Below are 13,936 nucleotides of genomic sequence, written 5' to 3' on the forward strand. Positions count from 1 at the left end.
GGAGGCCAGAAGAGGACATTAGACTCTTTGGAGTTGGTGTTACATGTGCTTGTGAGCTGCCGTGGAACTGAACTCCTGTCTTCTGCAGGAAGCTGAGCTGTCTCTCCAACCCCACTGTCTACAGCTCATGGCTGCCTACAGGAGATTGGATACAAAATGTGTTTATTTGTACAGAGTGCTGGCAACACAGTAATTGCAAATAAACAGGGACCAAAGACATGGTCCTGTGGGAAAAAATTATTAACCACACAACCACACAAGCCTACAAACCTGACAATCCAAGCTCTGTCCTTGGAACCAATGTAAAAAGCCCGAGGTGATGATATGATTCTGGAATGCAAACGCTTTTGCTGTGAGATGGGAGGCAGACATAAGAGTGTCCCCTGGACACTTGGCCGACAGCTTGGCTAAAATATACAGCAGCACAGTACAAGACAGACCCTGCCTCAGTAAGGTGGGAGGAGCAAATGATTCTGAAAATTGTGCCGCAATGTCCACATGCCACGGCATGTAACACCCTCTCCCCATAAATACATCTTTTTAAAAGTACAAAATAAAAATAAAAACAAAAAAGCTATCTGCACACGCATCGAGATGGGTGAGACTCTGAGCCATCGGTTTTTGTTAGAGAACAAGCAAGCAAACGAGTGAATTCCATTTGTCCGCAGCTAGAACAAGTGGGGCAGAACCACTATACGGCATTTAAAATCTGCCACTGAACGTCATCCCTAGCCCTGGTCCCACTGTTTACACTGAGGTGAGGCAAGGTCTCATTAAATTGCTCGGGCTGGCCTTGAACTCACTCTACAGCCCATGGAAACCCTGCACTTAATCTTCCCACCCCGGTCTCACAGTGGCTGCACTACTAGGCCTGCTTTTCCCATTGTGTTTGTTCTTTATGACTTATCCTGCAGGCCTTTCCCTGCTCTCGAGATGTCTTTTACAGATGGGCCTCACTACGTTGCCTAGGCTGCATGGCCTCCTCAAGGATGGGGCTACCGGAGTGCACTAATCTGAACGAAGACAGTCTAATTTCCCCAGTTCCCAGGTCAGAGTCCTGTATGATATCCACACAAGAGAGAGGCCCAGCCCAGCCCAGCCCAGCCCAGCCCAGCCCAGCCCAGCCCAGCCCAGCCCAGCCCAGCCTAGCTCAGTCCTACTCAGTCCAGCTTAGCCCAGCTGGCCCACAGCCTCAGGAAATGAACCATTGCTCCAGTCTCTGCCTCTGTCATAGCATAGCCCCCCACCCTTTACCTTCCAGATTCTGTCTGCCTCCTTGTTTTCTTTTGTGTAAAACCCCAAAGGATTTCACGCACAGCATCAGCTCCACGATAAACCCACATTAATCAGCCATATTAATTCCCCATCCAAGGGGTTACTTTAGAGGACTCTCATTTTTATCTCCTGAGCACCTACTATGTGCCAGGTTTTGTTAAATCTTTGACCATTGTCTTTATTGCAAAATAACCCTGAGACATAGGCGTTCTTTCTCTTTCTTTCTTTCTCTCTTTCTCTCTTTCTTTCTCTCTTTCTCTCTTTCTCTCTTTCTCTCTCTCTCTTTCTTTCTTTCTTTCTTTCTTTCTTTCTTTCTTTCTTTCTTTCTTTCTTTCTTTCTTTCTTTCTTTCTGCTGTTGCCCACCTGCTTTTCCAGATTACCAGTCACTAAAGGAGGATGGTGATGCCTGAGTTTGGTGAATCTGCGATAACAAAAGCTACTCAGATTAGGAATCACAAGAAGTTTTCACAGTTGCTTCTATGAGCAACATGGAGCAGATTCTGTGTTTGTTGGGTGCAGCTTCTGGCTGGGCTAGGAGCTGGCTAGCTGGCTAGCTCTCTGGGATTTCTTTTGTAAAGAAATTCTATTCTTAAGACCCTATCACTCTGTGAAGGCCAGTACTCTTAAAACCATCCCCTCAACTCAGGATTTTAGCATATGAATTGGGGCATAAGGATTCAGGTGACATTAGGCATCAAGTGGGGGGGGGGGAGAGGCAGACAGGTGTTTGGGATTCAGGTGACAAAGGTCAATGCAGACCGCTAATGAGGGGCCTCGTGCTCGGTTGGTAGATTGGAGCTTTCACATCCAGTTAGCCCCAGCCTCTTGGCTTATCCCTTCTGGTGACTTAGAAGTGGCAACCACAGGGCTACTTTTTGTCTGGAACAACTTAGAGAAGAAAGCAGCAAGTGTGTATGTGTGTCTGTGGGCGCGTGTCTGTGTGTATGTATGTGTGTGTATGGACGCGCGCACGCGCGTCTGTGCGGGGAGAGAGTATATATGTTTTTGATTTTAAGCTCCTGGATCCTTGACATCAGAGTGGGTTCCCATACCAGGATGGTGAGGCATTGAGAGGAGCATCCTGGGCGGGTGTGTGCGTGTCGGCGTGCCCTGCGTGGAGCAGGGATTGCTGCACCCAGCGCCAGGCACCGGAGGAGGAGGAATCCGTAGCAGAGATCTGAATAATTGATTCTTCAGCAGCACCAGACGCCGGGGAGCGGGCGGAGAGCGTGGTTTCAGCATCAAGGTTGCGCGCCACCGCAGGCTCCCCCCGTCACCAGCCAGACACCTAGGTCGGCCTTGTTCCGCTGCCGCCGCTGCCGCCGTGCGCTCCAGAAGAGGGTGGCCGCGCTCCGCGTCGCCGCCTAGGGACTGCGGGGTCTGCCTCGGCCAGCCTCCGGGGTGGGCGACTGCAGGCGGACCAGAGCTCCAAAAAAACCGTCGGATTGCGCGGGGGTTGCTGCGTTGCGTCTCGCTGGCTGAGAACAAGTCCTAAGTTGGTGTGGTGGGTGCATCTGCTTTCCTTATCCTCCTAGGCGACCGCAGCAGAAGCGCGCCCCAGGATCCTGGCTTCTCCTGTGTTGTGAGCCGCGGTGGCCAGGCACTCTCCTGGGCTCCCGCTGACCAAGTGAGGAACCGAACGCCCAGCGCGGTGCTGGCCCCGCAGCGAAGGGCCCGGAGGGAGCTGCGGTCCTCCGCCCGCGCCCTTCTCGGCCAGGGACCGCGGGGATCCCCGGCCACACGCGCGCGCGCACTCCCACACTCACTCACTCACACACACACATACACACACACACACTCACACACTCACGCACGCCAAGCAGGAGCAGGACTGCGGAGAGGGTGTCCAGGAGCGCTCAGAGGACCGGCAGTCGCTGTCCGGAGTGGAACAGAAAGCTGAGCCAGGGCTCTAGAAGAGAGGCTCCTGAGGTGCTGTGCCTGAGCATGGGGCTGGATGAGGTCTGAGAGTCGCGGCGGCAGCAATCAGCCCTGGAGATGACCAGGGGTGGCCACTGCTGAGAACTATGTGGAGAGAGGCTGCGGTGAGTGTTGGCGCGGGACGCCAAGCCTGGGAGGGCCCTGTGAGAAGCTGGTGGGGGGAGGTATAGATAGGAGGGGGCGGCAGGACGCACAAGAGGGTCGCTACGTGGGAGTGATCACACCTCCCTCGGGGATCCGGGACCGCGGGAGCCCGCGTCCTTCCCTCCCCCTCTTCTCCCGGCTCGTCGCAAACTCAGCCAGCGCCCCCTCCTTTCCTGCCCCCCCCCCCCCCCCGCTCAGCAGCTCCTGGTCGCACAACTCCCAGTAGCGGGCGCCGAGGTGGTGGTAGGGGGTGAGGGTGGAGGTTCCCACTAAGCTTCTTCTGGGTGACCAACCTGGGGCTTCCACTCTTCCGTGCGTCCCTAAAAGGAGCTCTGGTTATCAGCCACAGGAACTGAAGACCCGCACCGAGGGTGTTGTAGGCACCAAGCTCCAGCTCCCTCTCTGGTCGAGCCCCCAGGGTGCATAAGGGGGCTGTGAGCACTGCAGACTGCATCCCTCCCCCCACCTTCCCCCCCGCACTGGTGGGTTGACCCTGCCTCTCCATCTCTCCTCCGCCCTGGTTAGAGCCCTGCTGCAGAGCCTCCGGCTGGGATAGCCGCCCCCCGTGGGGGTGATGCGGACAGCGCGGGACAGCCAGGGGAGCGCGCGGGGGCCGCAGCATGCGGGAACCCGCTAAACCTGGTGGCTGCTGAGGCGGCCGAGATGCTCGTGCGCGCAGCACGCCCCATTGCATCCTCCACCTTCTCCGGCTACAGGTATGTCTTAGTGACACAGGCTTCCCAGGCCTGGGAGGGTATAGGCTCAACCGGTGAAGAGAGAGGAGAGGGTTCAGTAGGGAGATGGGGGAAAAGAGCGAGCAAGAGAAAGCTGGAGAGGGAGAACCCAATGGCGAGGCGTTGGAGGAGCACCAGGTGGCGCTGCGGCCCTGCACTCCACCTTGCTCACCCTAAAATGCCAAGGCTGGAGTTTGCCCCAACTTCCCCCGGGTACAACAACAACCGGGCCGAGGGGCGCGCACTTGTACTCGCGTGCACGATCGTGCAGGCATTTTCAGACAAGCACTGTTGTGCACCTGGCACAGTGCTTATGTGCACACCACCTGAGGACGTTTGAAGGCTCCAGCTGGCCGTGGGCATCTCTACGGTGGCCTGGGGATGTGCTCAGAAAAGCGCGCGTGTCTGTTAGCGTGTGCAGCCCACTGCCCACGTGCATCTAAGATTTGGCTCCAGGGTCTGCAGTGGAAAGGCTGGGGAGGGGATGTACACTTCTCGTCCATCTGAGAGCTTTTTGGAAGCCTACCCCCAGCCCCCGCACGTTCCTTGCCAGCTCCCACGCGCTGGCCCACTTGCGGGGTGTTGGGGTGGGGGTGGGAGGCGGCGCTCCTACTCTCCAGAATTCTGCATTTCACACGGCGTGAGAAATTGTATGTTGCTTGTGTGTAGGGGGCGGGTCCTGGGCGGCTTGCCATAGAGCGGCTCATGGCCTCTCTCAGCAAGGTAGTCGGGCCTCAAGTTCCCCCCGGGCACCTGAGAACCCTGGGTCACAGAGAACACCCACACTTTCAAGCGCTTGTTGTATCCCCTGCATGGGAGGCGCGGGATCTGCAGCCGGTGGGTGCCATCAAAGGAGCGAGGTCTGTGGCGCACTGGGCGAGCTCCCAGGGGGTGGGGTCAGTTAACCCTCTAGGCTTACCAAAGACTCAGGCTGCGGTATGCAGGCGCCGCCTCTCACGCCGTGGCTAGTCCGGAGTTCGCTGCGCGTGAGCAGGGGGCGGGGTCGATAACTTGGTACACGCACTTGCGGAGAAAGAGGGTTGCAAAGAGGGCTCGGTCTGGGCATCTGTTTGTGGGTGGTGGTGGGGTTCATGGCTCTCTGGGAGCCTAGGAGCTGTGGTCTGCGTCAAATCTGGGGAATCTTATGTGGAATTTGGACCCAGCTGGGATTGAGGGAGGCGGCTGGAGGCAAGAGAGAAGGAGGGAGGATGCCAGGATGGGCTTGGGGACAGGGATGGCGAAATAGCTCGGCCTGGAGTGATACGTGGACATGGACATGGGTGGAGGAATGTGGATGGCATCAGCGATGAGTACTCCAGTGAGTGACAAAAGCAGTCAGTGCTGGGGTCGGGTTTCATACTTGACTCTCAGAGCGGGTACCGGGGCAGTCTATCCTGTCTCCAGGGCCCCTCACTGACCACCAACCTGCCTCTCGCTCTCCTCCACCATACAGGGACCCTAAGTGGCGACCATGGGCAGATTGGGCTACTGGACCTTGCTGGTATTGCCGGCCCTTCTGGTCTGGCGCGATCCGGCGCAGAACGCGGCGGCGGAGAAGGGTCCTCCAGCGCTGAACATTGCGGTGCTGCTGGGTCACAGCCACGACGTGACAGAACGCGAACTTCGAAATCTGTGGGGCCCAGAGCAGGCAACCGGCTTGCCCCTGGATGTGAACGTGGTGGCGTTATTGATGAACCGCACTGACCCTAAGAGCCTCATCACGCATGTGTGCGACCTCATGTCCGGGGCGCGCATCCACGGCTTGGTGTTTGGAGATGACACGGACCAGGAGGCTGTGGCCCAGATGCTGGATTTTATCTCCTCACAGACTTTTATCCCCATCTTGGGCATTCATGGGGGTGCATCTATGATCATGGCTGACAAGGTAAGGCCAGGAAGAGATGGACTGCCAGGGTCCTGGCAGGGTGGTTCTACAAATGGCGGCCACCACGGGGGTGGGGCATGGGGGTGGGCTGGCGTGCCCTAAGGATCTGCTCAATACGAAAGCAGGTTAGGTGGCCCCTGGCCTTTCTGAGAATTGCTCTATGTCTCTCTGACCCAGACATGATGGAAATGACCTTTGCTTTTGTTTTTGAAAATGGGGTATGGTACTCAGAAGCACCTTGGTGTTCCAGGATGAGCACAGAAACCACAAAAGTAGGACAGGGGGTAGTGATGGAATGTTTGAATGTTTTCGAGTAGCACAAAGGCAAGTGTGGGAACTCTCGGGTCAATATGGCTATATTCCTACAGTGTCAGGTTTACCCGAATCTCCATTTTTCTCTCTTTTGGTAAAGTGATTAAGCAAGCCTACTACTCCTAAAACAAACAAACAAAAAACCCCAAAGACGGGTATTGAGGTATTTAGAAAACCGTAAAAGAGGACAGATTTGTGCTGGCCTAGACTTACAGGAGTGGAGGTGGGAGCCTGAGAACCCTAGGGATAGAGGCATGTGGGCGAAACTCTGCCTCTAGGGTGTAGGAGTGTGTGCTGGGAAGTAACTCCAGGCCCAGAGTGTGGAGAGCCTGGAGGTTTCCTTCTGTAGCTCTTATGTGGGCTGACAGTTTCACTACAGGGCTTCCAAAGAATTTCAAATGGAAGGTTCTGGAAGAGGGACCTTGGCATGGAAGTTGAATTTCAGAAATGAGAGAAAATGTGTCTGACTTTCTTGGCTTTCTTTGGACAGTAGCTCTTTGGAGCATTGGTTTGGAGAAGAGGTCTGAAGGTTGAGTGGGATGTTAGGAATTATGCTGAAGTGAAGAGAGGGAAGAAAGTTTAAAGGGAGGGAGGGAGGGAGGGAGGGAGGGGGAGAGAGAGAGAGAGAGAGAGAGAGAGAGAGAGAGAGAGAGAGAGAGAGAGAGAGAGTTAGTGTGCTGCAACCCCACAGAAGCCTCAGGAAGGCTGGGGTACTTGTGTCCAGGGCTGGCAGCTGGACACCTTCCTGGAGAGTGCTCTTAGGTAGCAGGCTAAAACTGGAGGGATGGGTGGATATTTGTCACAGCACTTTCCTTTTGTCTGTCTTAAAACATGGCTGTTCATCAAATGAACTTCAGCTCTGCTCAGTGCTCCCGACAGCTCCTCCTGGGTCTCCTGGACTGTGGCATGTGCAGTGAAAACACAGCTGGTCCGGTATCTGATTGAACGTTGGTTCCAAAGAGCCCTTGTCTAGAAGGATCTTCATGGGAGGTTACAGCCCCTCTCCCTTTCGGAAGGCTCCTTCTCTGGTACGATGAAAGCAGTGGAAGGCTTGCAGTGTACCGGCTGTGTCAGAACTTCGAAGGGCGTTAGAATTACTGGGACACCTTGAAACTCTCAGACAAAGTGGTCGAAGCACAGGGCTGTTGGGAGACTTCGCCAAGACCACACAGCGGGTGATGAAAGTAGATGCCTGTTCGTCTGCTCTCAAGCTGTGATCCAGGGAAATCAAACCTAACCTTTAACATCATCACTCCTTATTTAGGAGGAACAAGACATCAGTTTTATTACATATGAGGTGCCAAGCCATGAGGGAAGGCAGTGAATCAGCCTAGAGGGCTTAAACAGTTGAGAAGAGACCATCCTTCTCAAGAGGCACCAAGAGGGAGAATGGTGGTTCCTGTTTAGTAGAGGGGAAGGGATCAGATGGTGAGACCTAGGTAACACCATTGACCCTCCATTCTAAAGGTTTTGACTGTTGAAGCAGCACATGCGATGACTAGGTAGGTCCAGCAGGGCATGGAAAGAAAAAGAACAGGTGAAAAGGTGCATGCCTTTGACCCGGCATTTGGGAGACAGATCTCTGTGAGCTCCAGGCCAGTCATGGCTACACAGTGAGAGTCATCAGAGAATTCTGCTCCCAGGTGACCTGGGAATGTGGTTTGAGGTTGGGAGAGTTGCCCTGCTTTCTGGATCTTTCTTCTGACTATGAGGTGGAGAGTATGTCAGGAAGGGTCTCTCTTGATTCACTTGTCCCCAATGTAAGTACTCCTCGGTATGTTATGGTCCTGACTACCAAGCAACCTTGATCCATAAAATAGTGGTCTCTGATGAGCTAGCTGTCACAGCATATTCTTAAGCGTGCTCTTAAGATGAAGAAAAGGACCAGGGGATGGCAAGAGGATGATGTGTAAGGACGTTTGCAGAGAAGACCAGACCAGAGAGACATCAGACAGCAGGACAGAAGAGAGGCTAGAAGCATCTGTTGTTCCAGTGCACCAGAGGGCCTGGCTTCTGGGGCTTCCCAGAGGCAGCATAGAGGGATTTCCACAGCTCTGATCGCATTAGACATGGAGGGAGATGAGTCAAGATGGCAGAGACACCACTGGGCATGTGCTGGTTCTCACGAAGAGGAGGGGCAGGTGGTACGGGGAGGAGTGGGTTTGGAGGGTGGTATTTGGAGAAGCTCGGACGTTGTCTGAGATGCAAGCAACCATTCCTTCATTAGGAACGCATGTGTTTGGCTGTCTCCTCACCACCTGTTTGTGTCGCTGCTTAACGTTCAGTGGACTTTATTTAGCTTTATGGAACTAGTCATGGGATGTTGTCCAAAACTGCCTCACTTAGGTGTGTGTGTGTGCTGACAGTATTGTGACCAGAAAGCCCCAACCTCCCCAGACTAAAAAGACCTGATAAGGGGACTCTATTTGGGTAATGTCCCACAGAGCACACTTATGGTCTTTTCATTTGATAGTGTGATAATAGTTCATTATCAGGTAAAAGGAATTATCTTTCTCTCTCTCTCTCTCTCTCTCTCTCTCTCTCTCTCTTTCACACACACACACACACACACACACACACACACACAAGCACACGTGCACATACACATGTACAGGCTCAAGACTTCAGGCACATGTCACTTTTCACCTTTCTTTCAGTCTCCTTCACTCTCGAACAGGGTTTATACCAGTAGTTCTCAACCTTCCTATTTCTGTGTCCCTTTAATACAGCTCCTCATGCTGAAGTTACCCCAACCATAAAATTATTTCTGTTGCTACTTCCTACCCGTAGTTTTGCCACTGTCGTGAATCATAATGTAAATATCTCTGTTTTTCAATGGTCTTAGGTGACCTCTGTGTAAGGGTCACTCAGGGTTTCAACCCTCAGGTCTGAGACCACACACTAAATGCAGTGGTGTCAAGTAACGGGTACTTGAGGTGTTGACTTGGTTTGCTGTGGAGGCACAGGTTTTTGGTGGCACCAGCGGGTAGGTAGGCTTGCAATATCATTCAGTTAGAGGTGGACATTAAGCTTGGTGTAGATGAAGCTCTTACTGTACCTTCATCTGTCCAAGTCAAACAGACTCGTGCTGCACAGGAAACATAGCAAGTCGCTTAGACCTTGTCATCTCTGCTCATCACCCTTGTAGTCTTCCTTTCCTGGCCCCTGGGGAAGAAAAAGCTGCATTCACATTTTACCTGTGTCACCTCTCGGTGCCAGTCGTGTGGGATTTGGTTTGGTATACTTATTTTTAATTATTTATTTTTAAATAAAAAGACGTATTTATTTTACTTTATGTGTGTGAATGTTTTGCCAGTGTGCATGAGTGTTCACCACGGGCATGACTGTCGGACTGTGATGATGGGTGGTTGTGAGCCGCCATGTGGATGCTGGGAATAGAACTCAGTTCCTCTGTAAGAGCCACAAGTATTGCTGTATATACCAGTCTTGTATGTTTATTTTTAGTGTGTGCCCATGCATGCATGTGTGTCTGTGTGTCTCTCTGTGTGTGTCGGTGTGTCTATGTGTCTCTGTGTGTGCATGTGTGTGTGTCTGTGTGTATCTGTGTGCATGTGTGTCTGTGTGTATCTGTGTGCATGTGTGTCTGTGTGTATCTGTGTGCCTGTGTCTGTATGTCTCTCTCTGTGTGCATGTGTGTCTGTGTGTATCTGTGTGCATGTGTGTGTGTGTGTGTGTGTGCTGTGTGTGTGTGTGTGTGTGTGTGTCTGTGTGTCTGTGTGTCTCTCTGTGTGTGCATGTTTGTCTGTGTGTGGAGACCAGAGGAACCCTTGAGCATTGTTCCTCGTGTGCTACCACCTACTTCACTTAGAATATGTCTTTGAGGACAGATTAAAAACTGTGTGTATGTCTTTTGAAATAATGAATTCTCCTCCATAGACACTGTAAAAATAATGACTTTTCATTGCAGAGCACTTAGAAGGTACGGTAAAGTTTAAGGAAGAAAATAAAAAGCTCACTGTAAATTTGATCAGCGGGATTAACTGTGGCAACATGTGGGCACACTTCCTCTAAAAACAGTTTGCTGGGTTATAATTTCAGAGTTATACTACTGTTATGTTATTAGTTTTTGTACTCTATAATCTGGGAGTTTTGACCAGAAGACTCAAGTGTGTTTAGTTGCTGGATTCCTCTCTTGTCTGGCTTCTCCTCACTGTTCGCTCGTCCTGACGAATGTAACTTTATGCCGTGGTTTCTCAACCAAGTCTCCCGTACTTTATGTATTTTCTTAGTGAGCTTGTTTTCAGAGCAAACGTATTTTATTTTTAATTGAAATAGAGTTACATCAATCCTTTTCCTACTCCAACCTTTGCCAATCACCTTCCCCCAAGCCCATCCCATACTCTTCTTTACTTTGATTTTATTTGTTACACACACACACACACACACACACACACACACACACACACGTGCACAAACATCTATAAACAGAACCCATGACGTTGGAAATGGAAGCCGGGACTGTATGTGTGCTAAGCGTGTGCTCTCCCACCAAGGGGCTCACTCAGCAGAGGGCAGAGGTTTCTTCCCCTTCTCCTTTCTATCCCTCCCTTGCCCCCCTCCACCCCCTGCACATCAACTCACTGCAGGACTAGGCGCATCCTCTCCCACTGAGGCCAGGCCAGGCAGCCAAGTTAGGGGAGTGGGATCCATGGGCAGGCGGCAGATTCAGGGACAGCCCCCTCTCCAGTTGTTGGGGGGCTGGGAACATCCTTCTAAACCAGAATTCCTATCAACAGCTCAGTCGGGAACTTTCTTTTCTCTTCCTGGCTTATAGTGTAGACTGGACCCATCTATGTTGGTGACTTCCTTATGGCTCCTCAACTCAGGCAGGGGCCTCCTGGGCTGCAGCTCCTGAGGGATGGTGCAGATGGGCAGTGGTGCACTCCTGCTGCCTTCTCTCCCTGTGGGTGTTAATACCTGCGCTCACACGCTCTGTGTTACATTCATCTCCCTGTGGATCACAGGGCTTTGATCTTCCTCCTTGAAACTGTGGACTCTCCCTCTTCTCTTTTCTTTCTTCTTTGGTCCCCTTTCTGGACACTGTGAGCACTCGGCCTGTGCTCTGCACAGAGCTGCACCCTGGTTCCAGCTCTATTCTTTCAGTTCATGCATTTTTAGGGATGCCTCTGTAACTTTGGTTTTTAATTATCTAATATTTTTTGTGTTTGTGTGCATATGTAACTATGTGTGACTCTGTCTCTCTGTGTATGAGTGACTGTATGTGTGTGTGACTGCTGGGTGTGTATGTGCTATGGCATATCTGTGGAAATCAGAGAACAACTTTTTGGGAGTTGGTTCTCCCCTTCTACCTGACTTCTGCCACAGTGTGTACCTCAGGGCAGTGAGCAGTGACCCTCAGATGAGGCTCCTGCCTCCTGTCTCCTTCCTCTGTTCCCCATCTTCTTGTGGGAGTTCTGGGATTACCAGTGTGCACACCAGGCTTTTCACGTGGTTCTGGGAAAGGAAGCTCGGGTCTGGCCGATCCACCTCCCTGGTCCAGTCCTTTGCTCTTTTGGTTTTTGATTTCTTGTTTTTCCTTATTCCTAAGCGACACTGCATACATGAAAAGGATGTATACACGACCTGTATACACGTCGTGTCTTAGAGGCAGCAGACGGAGAGACTCGAATGTGTTCCCTGTGGTTTTGAGCTAGTTTTATTTCCCAACCTGCTTTTATGTTTTAAAAACTTGATTATATATTTTTGGGATTTTTCCTTATAGTAAACGGGACACTTAAGTTTGATTTTAAATGGCTGCAGAATGTTTAGACTGTACTTGGCTGAGCCATCCCTCCATTCCCTCATGTCACTTTGGGTCCGGGTTTTGCCTGCCTGGAAAAATGGCCTTCACTTTAGTTACTTGCTAAGTGTTTATTGACTGACTGTATGAGGCCCTTGATTCCGGTCCTAGCTTGCTGCAGTCCCGGATGGACAAACCTCTCACAGTATGCTTCAGAGCTCTTTTGTTTCCTAAGTGTGGACTGATTTCATACATGTGTGCCAACCCTGTTTCTCCCTCGAGCAGGAGACAATTACTAGCCATCCTGGGTACTAGCATGAATTAGGGGTTGCAAATGAAACCCCTTGGAGCAGAGCTAAGTGACAGCTCGGTGGTTGGCAGGGGAAGCCGCTGCTCTTGCAACTCAGCAGCTCCTGAGTTGGAAGTGAGTGTGTGATGGGCTGTCCCCATTAAACACCCAAGGCTCTGAGTGTCAGAGGAGCCCACTCAGCGGCTGCTGCAGCATCCGCAGGGAACTGGGGAGGGTGAGAAGCCTATCTCTAGCCACATGGAGAAGGCATGTCAGAAGTAGTCATCCACTTCCTCCCACATAAGTCACCGGGGAGCAGCAGGCATCTCAGAAGGCATGAGTAACTCTCCAAATGGTTCTCAGGCTTCTTGGGAATGGCTCTGACCCTTTGTGGCCATGGTATTATGTTTTGAGGGCTGTGTTAGTCTTCATCCTAGTAGCCTTGGATGGAAACTGCTGCTCCAGACAGAGTGAATGGGAAAAGAGGGAGGGAAGAGGGAGAGGGAGGAGCAGAGAGAAAGCGGGAGGGGAAGGGGAGGGGAGAGGGAGGGGGAGGAGTGGAGCAGAGAGGGAGGGGGAGGAGAAGAAAGGGAGGGGGAGGAAGAGGGGAAGGAACACAGAAGGAGGGAATGGGGGAGGAAAAGAGAGGGAGTGAGGTGGGGGGAGGAGCAGGAGCAAATCCTGGGTCTGTGATGAGAGTCACTGGCATCCACTGACTCATCTTGCAAGGAGGTCATCACATAGAGGAGCAGGCTGTCGTAGGGCATAGGGCCGTTAACTGGGTGTTTTGTTACACTCAGACCTCCACAGCCTTTATCTCTCCAATTTCAATTAGTTACCAACACTTTAAAGTTTAAATCACAGCTTAAAAAAAAACAAGGCCTGGTCACACTGCCACCTCTCCATGGCAACAGTTTGCTGAAGACAAATCATTCTCTCCACCTAGCATCTTTTGACAGGACAGGCTCTCTCTTCCCTTCTCTTCTCTTCTCTTCCCTTCCCTTCCCTTCCCTTCTCTTCTCTTCTCTTCTCTTCTCTTCTCTTCTCTTCTCTTCTCTTCTCTTCTCTTCTCTTCTCTTCTCTTCTCTCCTCTCCTCTCCTCTCCTCTCCTCTCCTCTCCTCTCCTCCTCCTCCTCCTCCTCCTCTTCCTCCTTCCTCCTTCCCTCCCCCTCCCCCCCCCGCCCAACCCTTACTGCTACTTTTTATAGTGAGGTTGGTTCTGAAGGCTTTGGGAATCAAGACCTCTGATGCTTGTGAGAAAAATAGATGTCTATACTCTGTTAATAATTCCTTCCTTCCTCTTCCTGTTTTCCCTTTCTTTATGTGAGATGAGAGTTCACTCATGTGCCAGAGGAGACTGTCTGATGGTCTGCCCTATCTGTCACCTCCTCACACTATTCTTCTGAGACTTGTTCTCTTGCTGAATCTGGAGCTCACATTTTTGACAGACTGGTGGGTCATCAAGCCCCATCTCACCGTGAGTCTCTCTCTGCCCACCCCAGTGCTGGGGTTCTAGGTGCTGTTATTTAGGTGCTAGGGACTTGAACTCAGGTCCTTGCTCTTACACAGCAAGTGCTCTTATCCCTCAGGGGCTGCT

At 51.9% G+C, this 13,936-nt stretch overlaps 1 protein-coding gene across 1 annotated transcript in view; it reads left to right on the forward strand.

Annotated features, from left to right (window-relative positions):
- The first annotated feature begins 2,304 nt into the window (after positions 1 to 2,304).
- The window catches only part of Grin2a (glutamate ionotropic receptor NMDA type subunit 2A), a 423,546-nt gene continuing 411,914 nt past the window's right edge, over positions 2,305 to 13,936 (forward strand). Inside the window, exons 1-3 of the mRNA NM_012573.4 lie at positions 2,305 to 3,318; positions 3,884 to 4,074; positions 5,546 to 5,977. Coding sequence (NP_036705.3) covers positions 5,564 to 5,977 — 414 coding nt within the window. The 5' untranslated portion in view covers positions 2,305 to 3,318; positions 3,884 to 4,074; positions 5,546 to 5,563. The remainder of the gene's footprint in view (positions 3,319 to 3,883; positions 4,075 to 5,545; positions 5,978 to 13,936) is intronic.

The sequence above is a fragment of the Rattus norvegicus genome, chromosome 10, assembly GCF_036323735.1.
Source record: "Rattus norvegicus strain BN/NHsdMcwi chromosome 10, GRCr8, whole genome shotgun sequence".
Classification (NCBI taxonomy): domain Eukaryota; kingdom Metazoa; phylum Chordata; class Mammalia; order Rodentia; family Muridae; genus Rattus; species Rattus norvegicus.